The following is a 19,722-nucleotide window of genomic DNA, read 5'->3' on the forward strand; positions in this document are numbered from 1 at the left end:
TCACAAAGTGTTTCCACTTTTCTCTATCAAGCCAGAATTCCTTAAAATTGTTAATTCAGTTTTTCTTAGGAGAGATCAAATCGTGGAAACAAGATGCTAAACAATATGGATAAACTAGATATGGAGCAGATGTTTCCTCATGAGGCATTCTAAAACAAGGCCATCATCTTAGAATAAGAGGCAACAGATTTGAAAAGAAACTTCTTCTAAAGAGTTGTGAATCTGTGAAATTCACTCTCCCAGAGTGCAGTGGATGCAGAGTCAGTGAATACATTTGAGGAGTTAAATTTTTAATTGGTAATGGGTTGAAGGTTATGGAGAACAGGTAGGATAGTGGAGTTGAGGCCATGATCACATTGAAGGTATTTGGGCTCAGAAAGCTAAATTGCCAACTCCTGTTCATAGATAACGTGTTCTAGGGAGGCAATACTCTGGCTCATTTTGCAATCAGGCTCTTGGTCTGTAGCATTGTAGGTAAAAGATGAGGAACATATCAGCCATGATAAAATGGCAGAGCAGACTCAATGGGGCGTATGGTCTAATTTTGTTCCCATCTTATTGAAGATACTACCTTATTTGTTAAGTATTTCCATTATTTTGTCCTTATTTATTAAATAAATTTGGTAAAGAAATTGGTGAACTCTTCAGTTCATTGCTGATGTCAGGCTTAAGGTAAATGTTAAGTACCCTTTGCTTTGACTTTTCCAGGTGTGTATTTAATATGAACCATACTGCTTGTAAGAGAATCGCTCATAGGAAGCAGCAGGTCATTCGATCCCTTGATACCATGTAACCAGATCGTGGTTGAGGATATACCTCAATGTCATTTTCCTGCACTATCCCAATGTCCCTTGATATCTTTGACTATCCATCTCGGTCTTGAACATAATGAATGAGCCTCCACAGCCTTCCGGGATAGAGAATTCCAAAGAATCGCAACCCTCCAACTGAAGAAATTCCTCATAATTTACGAACAAGGATAACAAGCTGTTCTAATATGTACCCATCAGTAGCTTAGGTCCTTTCCTGTAACGTACACGATGGTCACTATGGTTTGTTTTAGATTTCTCTGTCTGATATAACCATGGTTAAGATTGTTGCTGTAACCTAAATCTCCATGTAGCAACCCTAGGTGCCAGATTTTAAATTTAGACAAGTTTTCTTCTTAATTGTCGTCACATTCAGTGGTTTTAATGACAATTTCAGTTAATACTTCAGGGTACTTGCCCGTTCTTCCATCTGATTTGTATGTTGATTAAAATCAGTAAACAATAAGCCATTATTTATGTCCTATATCCAACACACATTTTACAAATTATCTTAGTGTATACTAACATCTCAACCCGTAAAGCTATTTTAGGGAAGTGATTGCTTTTGATGGAAACCAATTAATTGCATTGTACAGTCCAAATCTTACAGCAGCCAGTCACTCGCCATCCTAGAGTGAACCGATTGGCACTGGTGACAGATCCTCGACATAATCAGTGTTGAAGTCATATGCATCCTCCATTGATTTTTCACTAGAAACATCTACACTGATTGTTTTTTGGCTGGGATTAGCTGTTTTCTCTGAAAGATAAAGACAACATTAATATAAAGCTAATATTGAATAGTTAACTTGAGATTATTATTGCTGGGGTTAGCCATTTTCTCTGGAAGACACAATTACTGCAAAATTAAAACTGAATAGTTAAGAACTTTTGAGATTATTATTATTCAGAGCCTACCATAAGTTTCCTCTACCACACAAAACTTTAAAAACTGATTTCCAGCTTTTAGATCTGGAGATGTATTTCTTAGTTTACATTTTAACCAGTGTGTCTCTCTCAATGTACAAAGAACAATACAACAAAGGAACAGGCCCTCCAGGCCTGTACGAGTCATGATACTAACCTAGGCCAAAACCCTCAGCAATTCCTTGTGCCATATCCCTTTATACACATCCAATCCATACAAGTAAAGATGCCTTTTGAACGCCGTTAATGTATCGGCTTCCACAACCTCCCCTGGCAGCACATTCCAAGCACTCACCACCCTAGTGTAAAACCCGGCTTTGCACATCTCTACTTTGCCCCACGGACCTTAAACCCTGGTGACTGAGCCCTTCACCCTGGGATGTGCCTGCCCACCCACACCCCTCAATCTTGTAGACCCCTCTATCAGGTCAACCTCAATAATTCTAATGAAACCAGTCCGAGTCTATTCAGCCTCGCCGCATAGCTGACACCCTTCAGACTAGGCACCATCCTGGCAAACCTCCTCTGCACCCTCTCCAAAGTCTCCATGACCAGAATTATGCGCAAGGTTCCAAGTGCAGCATTACCAAGGTTCTACACAACTGTAGCATCACTTGCAAGTTTTTATACTCGATGCCGCGTCCAATGAAGGCAAGCATTCCATATGCTTTCATGACTACCGTGTCCACTTGTGTTGCCACTTTCAAAGATCTGTGGACCTGTACATCCAGATCTCTCTGACTTTCTATATTCCCAGGAGTTTTGCCATTTATGGTATATTTCTCTTCTACGTTTGACCTACCAAAATGCATTACCTCACATTTGTCTGGATTAAACTCCATTTGCCATTTCTCTGCCCAAGTCTCCTACCTATCCTCTGACAATCCTCAACACTATCTGCCACTCCACCAACCTTAGGTGTCATCCTCAAAATTACTAATCAGACCAACTACATTTTCCTCCAAACTGTTTATGTACACTACAAACAACAGAAGCTCCAGCAGATCCCTGTGGATCACCACTAATCACAACCTTCCATTCAGAAAAACATCTTTCTACTGTTAACCTTTACCTTCTGTGACCAATCCAGTTCTGTATCCATCTTACCACCTCACCTCTGATCCTGTATGACTTCACCTTTTGTACCAGTCTGCCATGAGGCACCTTGTCAAAGGCTTACTGAAGTCCATGTAAACAACATCCACCCCCCTCCATCATCTTTGTCACCTCCTCAAAAGACTCGGTCAGGTTAGCGAGGTATGACCTACCTTCACAAAATCATGCTGTCTATCGTTAACGAGTCCATTTGTTTCCAAATGGATATAAATCCTGTCCCTGAGAATTCTCTCCAATAATTTACCTACTACTGATGTGAAGCTCACCAGCCTAAAGCTTCCTCGATTATCCCTGCTCCCTTTCTTAAATAGTGGTACCACATTAGCTACTCTTCCAGTCCCCTGGGATCTCACTTGTAGCCAATGAGAATACAAAGATGTCAGTTAAGCTGGTTTGTATCCCGGCCCTGGGTCACTGTCCGTGTGGTGTTTGCACATTCTCCCCATGTCTGCATGGGTTTCACCCCCACAACCAAAAGATGCGCAGGTTAGGTGGATTGTCCATGGTAAATTGCCCCTTAATTGGGAAAAAAATAATTGGGTTACTCTAAATTTATTTTTTAAAAATATGTCAGGCAAGGCCCAGGTAAGGGCAGCACGGTAGCATTGTGGATAGCACAATCGCTTCACAGCTCCAGGGTCCCAGGTTCAATTCCGGCTTGGGTCACTGTCTGTGCGGAGTCTACACATCCTCCCCGTGTGCGCGTGGGTTTCCTCCGGGTGCTCCGGTTTCCTCCCACAGTCCAAAGATGTGCAGGTTAGGTGGATTGGCCATGATAAATTGCCCTTAGTGTTGGGTGGGGTTACTGGGATATGGGGATAGGGTGGAGGTGTTGACCTTGGTTAGGGTGCTCTTTCCAAGAGCCGGTGCAGACTCGATGGGCTGAATGGCCTCCTTCTCCACTGTAAATTCTATGATCATTTCCTCCCTTGCTTCCCTCAGTATTTTGGGGTCAATCTCAACCAGCCCAGGAGACTTATCTGCCTTAATATATTTTAAAAGACCAAATTCTGCCTCCTTTTCGATGTCAACATGAACCAGACCCCCCCCCCCCCCCCCCCAAAAAGAATCATCATCCACAAAGTCCTTTTCTTTGGTGAACACTGATGCAGAGTACTCATTTAGTATCTTGCCCATTTCCTCTGGCTCAACAGATTCCCCCCACTGTCCTTAAGTGGCGTAGAGGTGGAACAATCACAGCTAAAAATAAGAACCAACCTGATTCTAGTTGCCTTTTCATGGACGGTACTTCCATTTGTTTTACTTGCAACATTTTGGCTATTGGACATCCGTCTGCTTTGAACTTTTCATTTTTATCTTGATCTAGTTCAGCATATTCTATCTAGGAGGAAACAGGTATAAGTGGAATAGTACACAATCCTACATTTTCACCAGCTGTTCTTTCATATCATTACTTTTAGCGCAATTAGTGATTGTATTGTGATTTACATATACATTGTCTGCAAGCAGAAGACCAGCGGTCTTTTTTCCTATCAAAAAGAGCTTTCTTTCTGAATTAAGCATGCACAATCATCAATAAAATTGGTTCTATGAGCACAACGTGCTGTTATCATAGGCAAAGGTCTGTGCTTTCTGCACTTCTTACTTCCTCTAATCATCCAAATGGACCCTGCGACCTGTAATTAGGTGATGTTGGAATTATAGCGTTTCGTAAAGTTGGTTTAATAAGGTTTGTTCTGTTACTATTGAACCATTCCTTCAAACCTAAAATCCTGGGAATTTGAACTGCAAAATTGCCTAGACTAATTCGGATGACAAGCTCTACAGTTTCAGAATACCAACTCAGATTTACCCAGCTTCTGTATTCCAGTCCTGCCATACCCACTGAAATGTAATTGGCAGATTAGGAGTCTGTTTGAAGGTGGTGAATTGGTATTCTGGGTTTTTGTTAATAAAAGCAGGGAGTTATTAATCTCAAGCCATTAGTCAGATACATTAGACCCGAATAAAATAAGCTTAGCGAACTGGAAGAAAAGTCTGTTCCTTTTGTTTGTTCTAAATTTCCAAAAGACCAAAAAGGAACCCAATGGATACATCGGAATTTTAGGCTACCTCTGAATTTTCTTGGTGCATTGAATTATCGTTGGAATCCTCATCATCATTTATTTCTTGATCCTGCACTTCCTCCTCCACAGCGTCCCCCTCAATTAATCCATTGGTCGGCCCGGCAGATTGGAACACTATACTACTGGCCATATTAGGACATCTAACGACTTGAGGGAAGACACAAGAGAGAAAAATCATGTGTTAGTTGCCACAAAAAACACCTGTATTATTACTCTCATCTAACTTTACCAAACCCATCTAACAAGGTCTCTGCTTCAGTTACCCTCAGTATTGCATTCCACAGCTCAGACCTGTCAATACATTTTTGCTTTCTGTCCCAGATTTCAACGTTTAATCTTTATATACGTCCCCATAATCAAGTTTTAATTTCTTCTTTCACAGGGCATGGTCCCCTAAATGCCCTCAAGAACATGGTGGTGAGCCACTGCCTTGAACTGCTGCAGTCCCTGCGAAGTAGGTACACCTACAGCGCTGTTAGGAAGGTAATTCCAGGATTTTAACCCAGCGACAGAAGGAACGGTAATATTAGTTCCAAGTCAGGGATGCGTGCAGTTCGGAGGGGAACTTGCAAGTGGTGATGTTTGCATGCATCTACTGCACTTGTCCTTCTAGATAGTGGAGGTCAAAGTTCAGAAAGTACCATCAAAGGAGCCTTGGTGAGCTGCTTCAGGGCATCTTAAAAAATGATATACACGGTCAGTGGCGGAAAGGACGGATGTTGAAGGTGTTGGATGGGAGTGCAACTCAAGCAGGCTGCTTTGTCCCCTATGGTGTCAAGCTTGTTGGTGCTACACATCCAGGAAAATGGAGTATTCCATGAATCGAGATGGTGGACAGGCTTTAGGGAGTCAGGAGGCAAGCTACTCACCACAGAATTCACAACTTCTGACCTGTCCTTGGAGCCACAATATTTATAATCACTGGTCCAGTTCAATTTCTGGTCAATGATAACCCCCAGGATGTGGATAGTGGGGCATCCAGCAATCGTAATCCCATTGAATGTTAACAGGGCGATGGTTAGGTCCTCTCTTGTTCTGGATGGGCACTGCATGGCACGAATGTTGTTGCCACTTTATCAGCCCATGCCTGAATGTATTCCAGATCTTACTACATGTGGACATGGACTGCTTTAACATCACTCACCTGATGAAGGAGCCGCACTCCGAAAGCTAGTGATTCCAAACAAACCTGTTGGACTTTAACTGGTGTTGTAAGATTTCTTACTGTGCCCACCCCAGTCCAACGCCGGCATCCCCATATTAATATCGGATGAATCACAAATGATTATGCAATTTTACATAAACATCTCTGACCTTCTGCAAACATACCACCTCTGACCTTATGGAGAATGATCATTGATGAAGAACCTGCAGATGGTTTGGCTAAGGACACCACCCCAAGAAACATCTGCAGTCATGTTTGGGACCAACAGCCACATCTTCGTTTGTGTTAGATTGGACTCCAAATAGTAAAATGCTACTTGAAGTCAGTCTTGGTCATATGTTGCCTTGATGTCAAAGACTCACATGCACCTCACTTGCGTTCAGCTCTTGTTCGCATTTCGACCAACGCTGTAATGAGGTCAGCTGAGCAGCACTGCAGAACCCAAACTGAGCAGGTTATTGCTCAGTAAATGCACCTTGATAGCATTGTTAATTACCCCCTTCCATCACTTTGCTGATGGGGTGGTAACTGGGTTGGATTTGTCCTGCTTTCTGTGGCCAGGACATACCTGGACAGTCTAACATGTAGATTGCTAATGCAATAGCTCTACTGGAAGAGCTTGGCTAAGTGCACGCTAAATTTGGAGCACTTGTCTTCAGTACTAATGCCAGAATATTGTTTGAGCACAAAACATTTGCAGTATCCAGTGTCTTCAGCCGTTTCTGGATATCATGGAGTGAATTGAATTGGCTGAAGATGGTCACAACTTCCTCAGGATCATCTTTTGCACTGATGTGCCGGGTTTCCCCATCATTAAGGATGGGGATATTAATGGAGCCTCCTCCAGTTAATGGTTTAATTGTCCACCACCACTAGTTGTGGCAGGACTGCAAAGGTTAGACCCTGATCCCTTGTGGTGGGATTGCTTAACTTTATTTGTAGTCTGCTATGCAAGTAGGCCAGTGTTGCAGCTTCACCACATTGACCTCATTGCTAGGTATGCCTGGTTCTCCTCCTGACACACTTTCCTGCAATGGTAGAATACGGGAGATTTGCCAGGCGATCAGATTACGTTGTATACACTGTTCCATGTGGATACCCAGTTTTTGAGTTGCTAGATATGTTGGAAATCTATCCCATTTTGCATGGTGGTGATGCGACAATGGACGGTATCCTTAACGTGAAGACAGGACTTCATCTCCAAGGATTGTACAATGGTCAGCCCTATCATACAGTCATGGACAGATGCATCAGCTAGATTGGAGAGGACAAGGTCAAGTAGGTTCTCTTTGGTTCCTTCAGCCTGCCGCAGACCCAGACGAGCAACTATGTTCTTTATGACTTAAGCAGCTCAATCAGTAGTGGTGCTACAAACCACCCTTGATGGCCATTGAGGTCCCCCACACAGAGTGCCCTACCCACCCTCAGTGTTGCTTCCAAATGGGATGGAATACAGAGGTGTTCTGATTCATCAACTGACAATAAGTGGGCAAGCTGGAGGTTTCTTTACCCATGTTTGACTTGAGACTTCATGGGATCCAGAGTTGTTATGTTGATAACTCCCTCCTGACTGTATACTACTCCACCACCATCACTGGTGGGGCTATCCTGTTGACGGGACATAGTCTAAAGCAGGGGTGGGCAAACTATGGCCCGCAGGCCGCATGCGGCCCGCCAAAGGTCTTTATGCGGCCCACCAAGATCAAGTCATTAAATTTTTTTTTAAATTATTTAAAAAATTTTTTTAAGGTTAATGGGGGGGAGGGGGGGGCTGTTGGGTTACTGGTATAGGGTGGATACGTTGACTTGAGTAGGGTGATCATTGCTCGGCCCAAGGTGTGTTTCATGTGAAGTTTCTACTTTAAAATATTAATTAATTAAAATTAATTGCTTTTTTTCCCTTTAAAACCCTTTTATTTTGGCTATTTTAAATATTAATTATTTTACTTAACATACTATGCGGCCCTTTAAAATTGTGAATTTCTGAATGTGGCCCTTGCACGGAAAAGTTTGCCCACCCCTGGTCTAAAGGGTTTGATTTTATAAGATGTCATATTGGTTTGACTAGCTCTCCCAATTTTTCTATAAACTCCCAGATCCTTAGAATCCCGAAAACGCAGGTCATTCAGCCCATCAAGTCTACAGACCCTCTGAAAGAGCACCCCAGGTTCACTTCCCTCACCTCTCCCTGTAACCCCACCTGAGCTCCACATCTTTGGACTGTGGGAGGAAACCGGAGCACCTGGAGGAACCCCACACCAAAGACAGTCACCCAAGGCTGAAATCAAACCCAGGTCCCCGGTGCTGTGATGCAGCAGTGCTAACCACTGCCACCTGATACAAATAAGGACTGCAGGGTCGACGGGGCTGGGTTTGGCGTTGTAGTTTCCTGTGTTCAGGTCAATGCTGGGTTATCCATCCGGTTTCATTCCTTTTTGGTAGCAGTTTGGTACAACTGAGTGGCTTCCTAAGCCATTTAGGAGTCAATTATCAATGTCTCATTTCTATCTAATCTGACCTGTCCCTCAATATCCCCAAATTCACCTGGGCAATGAACAGTAAGCAAGTTCACATCAAAAAGTTTTACATTGTATTTTAATTACACAAATGCATTAATTACCTTTAAGGGTATTTTCATTGCCTTTGGTTAGTTCTCCAGTGTTGAATCCTTTGTTTGATTCCTCCACAATGTTCGCAGTGATACATATAGGTAGCTCCGGGGGAGGTGTATGATAACTAACTTTCGCCCTTCATAGGACAAATATAAAAAAATGCATTTTCTTATTGGGATATATCGTAAGCATTGATTATAGCTAAGGTTTGAATAAGCAGTTCAATCACTGAGAAAATTTCCAATTGTTTAGAAAACAGTTATGTGTTTCTCCTTTATTTGCATTTTAACAGTTGCATCCAATAGTGCATAGTGGCTTGAAACGACAGCTGAATTTTAATTACCCAGTCCAATCGTAAAGGATCAGCCTGGCAGCTCTCTCAACGTCAGGGATCCCTCCTTTCTTCAACATGCTCCTTTTGCGAGCCAGCAACGTTAAAAATTCCAGTGATGTTTTAAAGTCTGGGACATTATACTGCAACATAACCTATTGTGGAAAAAAGGTGTTTACAATTAGCTAAAACAAGCACATACTGAATACGGAAAATTAGAACTCTTACAATTGCTGACAGCTTGAACTAAACATTATAGCTTCCTAGCAACATTCACTGCTGTCACCTTCATAAGAAGTGTGTTAGACTAACAGGAACCTTGTTAAACTGGTCTTGCCGCGTGCCTTTACATCAGTGATGGGCAATCTAGGCTAATGAGTGGACCAGGAGTGGCCCTCCATCTCAATGAGCCACAAGATCAAAATCAGGCCTGTTTACTGACTATGGCCCGAGGAATAAGATTAAATACATTTAACAGAGACTATTTCATAGTTATAGAAAATGTTTATTCCCCCCTCTAGGATTAAACAAGTACAGACCAGATATAAATTGTGGGTAGCCATTTGTGTAGCATTACTACACAACATAGCATCATCTTCTCATAGGTATTTCAATGAACTTTATACAAGGATGGTAATTTCTCATTCATTACAAGGTGTGGAGGTGGCACAGCAAGTACATAAAATTATAGAAAATAGCCCATAAAAACTCAATGTAGCATTTTACACAGTAGTTACAAGAAGAAAAAGATACTCAAAAACTGGCTTAAGTAATAATCAGTGAGATTTGAGTGAGATCAGAGTTGGATCTTTAGCAGTCAAACATGTACTTTCTGACCATTTGAATGATCATCATTTCTCACTCAAATATAATTTTGAAAAGGACATAGATTTGATTAATTTTGTACGTGGAAACAGAGGCATAAAGTAAACTCCGTACCTGCTGCTTATTGCAGTTTCTCAGTATGAGTTCTGCTACAGATGTAGGATTTTCTAGTGCTTCGATATCAACAATGTTCCGCAAAGACAAGGCAACAGCTGAATTTGATGAAGAAGCAATAATACCGGGACTGTCCAATACTTTGATCTGCTTATCAATATGCACCTCTTGCATGGATCTGTGTAAGATAATAATTGTTAACACCTTTCCACCAAGGTAGTCACATTTTATTCAGAGTTAATAACGGCCTTATGCCAGAGTGAAATCAGAGTTGGATCTTTAGCAGTCACAGAACATCAGGCAAAGAAAATTTTCCTCATTTTTCACTCAAATTACTTCCTCGACATAAATAGATTTAGTTAAAAAGATAGGAAACAATTTAATGGCTAGTAAGCATGTTGGTTTATTTTTGCCATTATAATACTAAGATTTCAATATAATTGCATGTATTTTTAAAATCAGGTTACATGCTAAAGTAATCAAAACTGAAGGCAAAAGGAAAGGTTTGAACCTGGGTGCTTTGATTTTAGTCTCAGTGATTGCGATTAGTTCAAAAACCTAACATGTCCACAACAAAATCACCGAAATTAAATGCACAGCTCACAAATCGCACCGATAAATACACTCGCTATTAAAAAGAACTTGCAACAAAGCTATTGTTCTCCTTTAAACATAATGCAGGTTAGTGGCAATCTATCACGCATCAGCTGCTTTATTTTATCTAAACATGTGACTATCCTAACTTTAGCATTCTTACTTTGTAAGACCTCGGACTTGTCCCACGTTGCAAGCTCTCATTTTCTTCAAGCTGTTAATTATACTGCTTTTTCCTACATTTGGAAAACCTGAAAAAGGAGATTTAAAGATGACAATTTGATTTTACTTTCATGTTTACCAGGTTAACTCAAATCAACTGCACCGCCACGCCTGCATTGTTAATACTGATAAATGTTTTACCATTTTATTTTGGCTAGGCAAGGAATTTTTTTTTTTTTATAAAAAAGAACATTTTGCAACAGATTACTTTGCAAAGCCGAGTACAATTCCAGTAGTAAAATGCCATATTGGGCTATTCTAAGAGTTTGAAATTTACAATCAGGCTATTTTTTAAAATTTATAAGTATAAATCAACACTCACCTACCACACCGACTTTAATGCTTTTAACATCTTGTTTTTTGCAGTAGCTGCCAAGCAGATTTAAAAGACTTTCGTCACCAGCACAGGTATTGCTGTGTGATATCTCTATACTAGTATTCAATTTAGAGATTTTTTTTTGTTCCTGTTTTAAAAAAAGCCAACAGACTTTTAAATGAGAAATAGATCTGCAACTGATGAACAGTTTGTAATTATGCTGTAATTAATTTATATTCGTAGTCACTACTTTCACATTATTAAGCATAGCTCAGTGGTACAACACATTAGCATTCAATGTTTTGCGAGGGAAGTGATAGAACGTGAGATATTCCTCTTTAATTTCCATGCCTAATCTCAATGGGAATCTCTGGATGACCAAGACTGCACTCAAGACATTTCTCCATAATGATGGGGGGAGGGGGGGGAACCACAAAATTGGGAACTGGAGAAAAAGTTAGCACAACTGTCAGCACACACCATTGCAGCCAGCATCTGGTGTCTTGAATTAGCATACAACATGAGAAACTACAAATATATTTTTAAAAGTTCAATGTACAGGGATGCTGAAAAGAAGATACAAATAAAGCAAAAGTTTTGTCTTTACACAGCTATACAAATAAAGAATTTCCCCCCATAAACTTTAAAATTCTTTTGTTGAAATACTGTTCGAAATTATCCTGATGTTAATTTTTGTGAAGTAATGCTTTCTCAATTCTGAAAGATTCCTAAAGATATGGATCTCTGTTCCTGAGACTAAGTGTTGACGTCGGGACAGGATTTGTGGGCTTTCACGACAGCAAAACTGGTGCCGAACCTCGACCGATTCAACCACCACGGAAGGGCTAGCACCAGAGTCACTTAGCACTATTGATTCCAATGAAAAATGATGTGGGATTCGCCGGGTCCGTGAAAGATACTCAGACCACATTACAAAAAAAAGCCACAAGAACCATCAATTGTGAGAATTTGGAGCGGAATCCTAATCTCAGCAGTTAAAACTCCATCAGCTTTCAAGGTAGTTAGTCAACACAAGACAAGACATTAAATTTGATTGGTTTACATCCGTTTTGGGAAACATACCATTATTCTGTCTTGTAGCTTTGTAGATGATTTAAAAAATACAACAGGAAATTCATTTTCCAAATATTTAAGCCATTTTTCTGCATTCTCCTTTGGCACCAAATCTAAAACAACAAAGAAGTGATTCCGACATTGTGAAAGGTGAAATTTTAAATACATGGCTACCCCTCCAAATTCTATTAACTATTTGCCGTAATATTTTGGTGAGAAAAATTGCTTTCTTACCAATCTTGTTCATTACAAGGATCAGTTGCTTCTTTCCCTCGGATTGCAAGACTGTCTGCTCCACTTGAGGGCATCTACAACCAAGAGGGTCTCTGGCATCTACCACTTCTAGAACCACATCTGCAGCATCAAGCACCTAACAATAGAAAACAATCCCAGCATTTGAATTGTTACGTTTTCCACAACTGACTCAAGTGCTATAAGTCAAAACTTCTTCCTGTGGCAAAACATTTATCAGTATTAACAATGCAGGCGTGGCGGCGCAGTGGTTAGCACTTCTGCCTCACGGCACCGAGGACCTGGGTTCAATCCCGGCTCCAGGTCACTGTCCAAGCACAGTTTGCACATTCTCCCCTGTGCCTGAGTGGATCTCACCTCACAACCCAAAGATGTGCAAGTAGGTGAAGTTGGCCACGCTAAGCTGCTCCTTAATTGGGAAAAAAAAGAATTGGGTACTCTAAAGTTTATATTTAAAAAAGTATTAACAATGCACTTTTGAGATTGAATTTTAAAAGTGATTTTGTTCATTACATTTTTTTAATTTATAGTAGTCACAAACAAGTACTGAATCTGATGATTTCCCCCCCCCCCCCCCCCCCCCCCAAGATACCTGGAGCCGGGCAGCACGGTGACGCAGTGGATAGCACTGGGACTACGGCACTGAGGACCCGGGTTCGAATCCCAGCCCCGGGTCAGTGTGAAATTTGCACATTCTCCCAGTGTCTGAGTGGATTTCACCCCCACACCCCAAAAGATGTGCAGGTACGGTGGATTGGCCACGCTAAATTGCCCCTAATTGGAAAAAAAAATTGGGTACTCTAAATTTATTCAAACAAAAGATACCTACAGCCAGTTCATGACTAAGTAAATAAATGTAGCCACATTTTCCCCTCAAAAAGCACTCACTAACCTTATTCAACTCACTGCACAGCGATTTTCTTGGGGTTGTATCCGCCAATTTGGTCACTTTTTTCTGTTGCTTTAAAGAGAAGTAATAGAAATTTCAAGAGCAGCCCATTAAAATTCAAAACACTTGCCACTAATGCCACAAAATATAAGGAGATTTATACCTTACTTTGCTTCTCATTTATTTCGGGGGCTTTTTTAGCTTCAAGTTTCCTTTTCTTTGCAACTTCTTTCTGTCTGGCAAGCTTCTGTTTCTGCTTCAGTTCTTCAAGCTAAAAGAAGTCAAGTGCTATAAGTCTCCTATGTTGAATTTCTAATTGTACATTGAGCAACACCCACTTAAAGCAGTTTGGTTGCCTTATCCACATTTATCATTTTAACTAAAACTTTCAACTGTTGGTCAAATTAAAAGCAAAACATATACATACCCTCAGTCCCCCAGCTATGTCCAGAAGTATTAGGAAGCAGCCCAGTGAATTTTAGGAGGCTACATACTCTCAGCCATATTTTGAATTTGAATAATTTAAAAAACATATTTAAATCTGTGAGCTACCTCGAAATATGCCGTGGAAATGCCAAAATCACCAATTTTGGTAATGAAAGCACAGAATGAATTCAGGCCCATGCATACACCAATCACATGAAAGTAGAACTTAAGCCTGTCAAATGCATGCTAGTACTACAGAATACAGTAGTCCCCCTTTATAACGCGGGTGTTGGGGTCCAAGACAGCCATCCGCGTTGCAACCGAGCCGCGGATATCCACGATGGGGGTTTTAAATTTATTTAAAAATCTATGCTAGCGCTTCCCATTGAGAGTCTACGGGGGGCGGGGGGAGAGGTCAGACCCCCATAGACTCACAATGGGAAGCGCTAGCATAGATTTTTAAATAAATTTAAAACCCCCATCGTGGATCTAATTAAAACAGTGTCAATTTCAGCGGCCGGCTCACTTTGATCCGGAGAGGGAAGCTGCTCTCTCACTGAAACAATCAGCCGGCCGCTGAAATTGACACTGCCCGCTGCTCTCTCCCTCCAATCCAACTTTTAAGTTTTAATGTTTCTGATTGGAGGGAGAGAGCAGCCGGCAGTGTCAATTTCAGCGGCCGGCTGATTGTTTCAGTGAGAGAGCAGCTTCCCTCTCCGGATCAAAGTGAGCCGGCCGCTGAAATTGACCCTGCCGGCTGATTGGAGGGAGAGAGCAGAGAACACAGGAGGAGGTCATACGGGCCTCTGCAAGATCAGCATGGTCTCACATCGCCCCTCCCCTCTGTAGCTGGGGTTCAGGCTGTGGCTGCTGGGCTTCAGGCTGTGGCTGCTGGGGTTCAGGCTGTGGCTGCTGGGGTGCAGGCCGTGGCTGCTGGGGTACTGATTGGAGGGAGAGAGCAGCCAGCAGTGTCAATTTCAGCAGCCGGCTGATTGCTTCAGTGAGAGAGCAGCTTCCCTCTCCGGATCAAAATGAGCCGGCCGCTGAAATTGACACTGCCGGCTGCTCTCTCCCTCCAATCCAACTTTTAAGTTTTAATGTTTCTGATTGGAGGGAGAGAGCAGCCGGCAGTGTCAATTTCAGCGGCCGGCTGATTGTTTCAGTGAGAGAGCAGCTTCCCTCTCCGGATCAAAGTGAGCCGGCCGCTGAAATTGACACAACTGACAGTTGGGGTCCATAAGCCCCCCTGCGGTATATCGCGAACCGCAGTATTGCGGAGCGCGGTATAACGGGGGACTACTGTATCAAACATTGTTACAATGCAGGTGGTGATTCGGTCCATCATGTGCGCACCAGCTCTCCAAACGTGCATTTCTGTATGGCATCCAATGCCATTATTCTGCTTTCTCCTTGTAAATATGCAGATTGTTTCTTTTCAAATAATCATCTATTTCCCATTGCCACAATTAAACGGGCCTCCACCACACTCTCTGGCAGTGCATTCTAGACCATAATCACTAGCTGTGTGAAAGGTTTTTTTCTAATTTCTATATAAACAGAGCCCTCTTACATTTTGTTTCCTTTGTTCAGCTTCTCGAAGAATGGCTTCTTTAAATGGAGCATTATTAGGTACACCAGGGTCCTTTCGAGACTTTTTACCTTTATTTCCCTGTTTCTTTGCTTCCTTTCGTACTTTCCGCTTATGTTCACGAACCTATGAAAAAGATGAAATATTAGCAACGCTACTCAAATTAGACAAAGCATTCTATGCAGACTGTACAGCGACTCTTTGTTCATTCAGTAACTAGATAACATACAGTCTCTCCTTTTAATTTAGCATGCTGGTGAATCTGCTTTGGAGTCCTTACAAGGCAAAGAGATTATTTCGCATGCACGGGTGCCTGTTACTGTACAGTATTCCAGATGCCGCGCAAGCTGCGTCTTGTACAACTGTTGCAAAACGTCCACCCGTTTGTACAGGGAATCCTCAATTAAAATTGTGACTCATGGGGTCCCATAATTATTAAAGCTGAAATTTGTTTTTTCTCATTGAGAAATGTCCAAAGGAACCAAAGTACAGGTTGTACCATGTGCAGTACAGTGCATTCAAAGCTGCAATAACTTAAATTAAAAAAACAATGCATATTTTTTTTAAACCATGCCGACTTCAAGTAATTTTAAATTGACCAGTCTCCATCTAGTGGCAGATATTGGTTTGTGCAAGAACATTACAGACATGCAGCAGAGAACAGAGCCAGGATAGAGCCTGTTCTTACCCTGGTATCAGAGCATCAGTATGAGACAGGCTGGAGAGCAACACCAGGGGCAAGAGCTGCGGAGGGAAATGGTAAACAGAGGAACTGAGGGAGCGTGTGGACCGCCTCAGGGAAGATTGTGTGTGCAGGCAGCCCAATTAGGACATTTGTGGCAAACGAGTCACATTGAACAGCCATGTGCTTCTCACTAATACGAGTGAATCATAGAATTTACAGTGCAGGAGGCCATTCAGCCCACCGAGTCTGCACCGGCCCTTGGAAAGAGCACCCCACTCCCTTTATCCCCGTAACCCAACCTAACCTTTTTGGACACTAAGGGCAATTTAGAATGGCAATCCACCTAACCTGCACATCTTTGGACTGTGGGAGGAAACCGGAGCACCCGGAGGAAACCCATGCACACACAGGGAGAACGTGCAGACTCCACACAGACAGTGACCCAAGCCAGGAATCGAACCTGGGACCCTGGAGCTGTGAAGCAACTGTGCTAACCACCAGGCTACCGTGTTGCCCACAAAGTGCCAGCAAACACTCGGCTAAACATGCTTGCTAGGAACTTTGTTCCCTTTTGGGAGAATCGCACCTTATGAATGGGTATAAATTGACAGAAAATCAACAGTTAAAGAGCGAAAATGAGGGGTAGAGTAGTTGAACTTAAGATAACAGGATGGCAATGCAGTCATCAGTAAGCCAGAAATCAAATCCATCTGGACAATCAGTCACAATGATGGGTAGTCTACATACAATGGTGGCGGAAGAAATATGCAAATTAATTACAGAAATAAGTAAAAACACAAGAATAATCAATTAAGGTTTTAACTACCTTAAAACTAATCAACCAAGAGTTAGGTTAAGGGAATGGATTTCCAAAATGGAATGTTAGCCTACAATATGGTACAGCCCTGCTTAATGTTGATTCATTTATTGTTTCAACTTAAAGGCGTTTGCCACAAATGTACTACTTTGGTAAGATGTTAGCTTAATAAAATACTTTCCTATCGTTGCTTGTGAGAGTCCTGTGCACAAATTGTCATAACCATATTGGCTACCATTCAAAATAGCGTAAAATACTGTTGGAATCAGCATGGCTGCAAAACGAAATGAATAAAAACTTAGCTCAGGACAAGCTGCATGAGCAGCATGTCATCTTGTGGTTGGACACTGAGTTCACCAGCTTCAGATGGTGACTTTTCGCCTCCATCTTAAATATGCCACACATGTACTGCCTCAATGCAACCCCCCCCCCCCCCCTTCCAGCTCTTGCCTTTTGTTCTTAAAGTTACAAAATGTTGTTGCAATCTCTCACAGCCACACTTTAATCTTTTTCAAAATTTAGAGTACCCAATTCAGTTTTTTCAATTAAGGGGCAATTTAGCATGGCCAATCCACCTACTTTGCACATTTTTGGATTGTAGGGGTGAAACCCACGCAAACAAGAAGAATGCGCAAACTCCACACAGACAACACTTCAATATCTAACAGATTCTCCTCTCTTCAGTCTGACATAGAGCCAAAATGAACTCCACTTTCTCTCCTTACAATTACTGCTCGGCCTGCTTATTTTATTCCAGCATCCTCAATTCTTGCTGTTGAATAAAACGTTATATTACATTCAATAGTTTGATAGTTACATCTAAAATTCCTAGATAAGTAGTCAGCCCAATGTAGTTGTTCACAAAAGGTAATTTTGCACATTGTAAAGTGCAAATTCGTCGAGATTATCAGCAACGGGATAGTGGACAAATTTAAGCACTGAAAAATCGCATTTGAATTTCTTAAAGGCACAGGGGTCAAATTCCGAAATTACAACACAGAAACAGACCAGGCCACGTTGATATTTAGCCACCACGTGAGCTTTCTGAACTCCAAATGTCCACCCAGCCTCAGCTATTAAATGGCAAGTGTCTCACCAACGCTGTTAATACATTTCACAATGTTCGGTGAAAAAAGGTTGCTCCAGCACTCCATCCTAAACATGGGATCTACATACCCTTGTTCTAGACTACGCGGGATCATTGGATAACATTTGATCTGTTCTCTCGCTCTGCGCAATCAAGTCTGGTCAAAGGATGAGTGCCACATTTTCCAAGTTAGATTTGCGGCTCTCCATCTCGTGCAACATTACCGTGAATATCCCTGACACTCGACTGTGGCATCATCCTTTCTGGTGCGATGTCTACAACTGAGCGCTACTCAAAAATTGTGGTTCGAGAGTTTTAATGTATTTCAAAAATCCGGCTCGACTTCACATTGTGTGCCGTCCGCCATTAAACCTCGTGGTCCACGTGCTCGGCCTTCTTAAAAAAAATTCCACAATTTTAACATGGTTGGTTGTGAGGCGCATTGGGGCAACTTGGGGTGGTGTTATAAATGTGAGTTATTTAATTAGCACGGTCAGCACCGTGTGCTGATACAGCTGATCTCACAGACAGGGCCTCCCAGGGCCGCCATGACTCGTGGCTTCCACCCTAACTTCAGCTCAGACTCACCTTCCGCTGGATCTTAAACCGCTTGTGGCAGCTCAGGCGCTTGCTCGCCTTTTTCAGCTCTGCGAGAAATGCAACAAAGATGATAATGAATCAAAACAGCATACAACTCTCCTGTAAATATATTTTTTAACGGTAGAGATTATAGTTCGAAGACCACCCGCTCGGCGCCACCATACTCACTCGGCCTCTTCATTGCTGTCCACTGTGTGCGGGGAGGGGAGGGGAGGGGCTACCACGTAACACGGCGGCGCCTGCCGTAAACCATACGAGCACGTCAGTGTCGCCAATACACTATCGGATTTACTTTACGGTCGTGGCGCTGGAGATCGGGGCAGAGAGCGAGTGGGGGGGGGAGAGGTTAACGAGAGTGAATTGCCGTAGTTATTATTGTTTTATTGTCCGTTCTTTTGGGATCGGCCGTGTGCGGGGTAAGCACGATCTTGGTTGCTGAGCTGCGGAGGTTGTGTTTTATGCAGGGGGGTGGGGGGGAGGTTTCCGGCTTGTTATTGCGCGGCCGCCCGGGTGTCTCTGAGGCTTCAGCAGGCCACCGCTTCTTTTGTTGTGTCAGTCAGGTCTCCGGAGCCCAGACTTCACCCGCCTGATAGCCTGTTGTCCTCCACTCAAATCATTTCATTCGGCATTTAAATGGTTTCTTTTTGTTTATGCACATGTGAAGGAGAGCAAGTTTTTTTTTCTACTTTTTAGCCTGTTCTCTCCCTCCCCGGCATAAATGAAATTAAACATTGCAGAATGAATATAGTGTTTGTTTCACATGTTTATTCTTACCAGGCAGTTAATTTGAGGGTTAGGTGGTGTCGCTCCCAAGAGACAGCAGTGTGCAATGAGTTCATTAAATCCGCCGGTAATGTTAGGAATAACATGTTTCTTTGCATTGCTAAAATGTTACTTCACTTTCATAGAATTTGTTCTTCATAGAATTTACAGTGCAGAAGGAGGCCATTCGGCCCATCGAGTCTGCACCGGCTCTTGGAAAGAGCACCCTACTCAAGGTCAACACCTCCACCCTATCCCCATAACCCAGTAACCCCACCCAACACTAAGGGCAATTTTGGACACTAAGGGCCAATCCACCCAACCTGCACATCTTTGGGCTGTGGGAGGAAACCGGCGTACACATGGGGAGGATGTGCAGACTCCGCACAGACAGTGACCCAAGCCGGAATTGAACCTGGGATCC

At 42.4% G+C, this 19,722-nt stretch overlaps 2 protein-coding genes and 2 non-coding genes across 16 annotated transcripts in view; 1 reads left to right on the forward strand and 3 right to left on the reverse strand.

The window, feature by feature from the left end:
- Positions 1 to 273: 273 nt before the first annotated feature.
- On the reverse strand, positions 274 to 18,747 carry gnl3 (guanine nucleotide binding protein-like 3 (nucleolar)). 3 transcript variants are annotated; one of them, XM_038812559.1, is made up of 15 exons: positions 18,705 to 18,747; positions 18,525 to 18,583; positions 15,330 to 15,473; positions 13,497 to 13,604; positions 13,337 to 13,405; positions 12,427 to 12,562; positions 12,202 to 12,305; positions 11,125 to 11,266; positions 10,744 to 10,831; positions 9,987 to 10,164; positions 9,060 to 9,202; positions 8,725 to 8,852; positions 4,926 to 5,086; positions 4,071 to 4,194; positions 274 to 1,569 (listed from the first exon to the last, which is right to left on the reverse strand). In XM_038812559.1, exons 1-15 carry the CDS (start codon positions 18,715 to 18,717, stop codon positions 1,439 to 1,441), a joined length of 1,728 nt encoding a protein of 575 aa, XP_038668487.1. In that variant the 5' UTR covers positions 18,718 to 18,747; the 3' UTR covers positions 274 to 1,438. The 3 variants fall into 3 exon arrangements, with proteins under 3 accessions (XP_038668487.1, XP_038668489.1, XP_038668488.1); XM_038812561.1 differs by having other exon boundaries at positions 13,502 to 13,604; positions 15,419 to 15,473; positions 18,705 to 18,723; XM_038812560.1 differs by lacking the exons at positions 18,525 to 18,583; positions 18,705 to 18,747 and having other exon boundaries at positions 13,502 to 13,604.
- Positions 9,831 to 9,907, reverse strand: LOC119974074. The gene has a single exon (XR_005462461.1). It is a non-coding gene; the product is annotated as a small nucleolar RNA SNORD19 (small nucleolar RNA).
- On the reverse strand, positions 10,239 to 10,311 carry LOC119974073. Its single transcript, XR_005462460.1, has one exon. It is a non-coding gene; the product is annotated as a small nucleolar RNA SNORD19 (small nucleolar RNA).
- Positions 18,748 to 18,802: 55 nt separating the features above from the next.
- The window catches only part of pbrm1 (polybromo 1), a 102,030-nt gene continuing 101,110 nt past the window's right edge, over positions 18,803 to 19,722 (forward strand). For 8 of the 11 annotated variants that reach the window (XM_038812565.1, XM_038812568.1, XM_038812573.1 and 5 more), the window contains exon 1: positions 18,814 to 18,952. The gene's annotated coding sequence lies outside the window, so the exon portion shown is untranslated. Of the gene's footprint in view, positions 18,953 to 19,722 lie in introns of all 11 variants that reach the window. The other 3 variants (XM_038812575.1, XM_038812576.1, XM_038812570.1) reach the window with 2 other exon arrangements.

The sequence above is a fragment of the Scyliorhinus canicula genome, chromosome 11 (assembly GCF_902713615.1).
Source record: "Scyliorhinus canicula chromosome 11, sScyCan1.1, whole genome shotgun sequence".
NCBI lineage: Eukaryota > Metazoa > Chordata > Chondrichthyes > Carcharhiniformes > Scyliorhinidae > Scyliorhinus > Scyliorhinus canicula.

Coding starts and splice junctions, on each gene's coding strand:
- gnl3 (XM_038812559.1), bottom strand. Junction 12,563..13,336: donor TGTGCAGTGAGTTGAATAAG/GTTAGTGAGTGC, acceptor TTCTATTGTTAG/GTGCTTGATGCTGCAGATGT. Junction 10,832..11,124: donor CATTAAAGTCGGTGTGGTAG/GTGAGTGTTGAT, acceptor CTCCTTTTTCAG/GTTTTCCAAATGTAGGAAAA.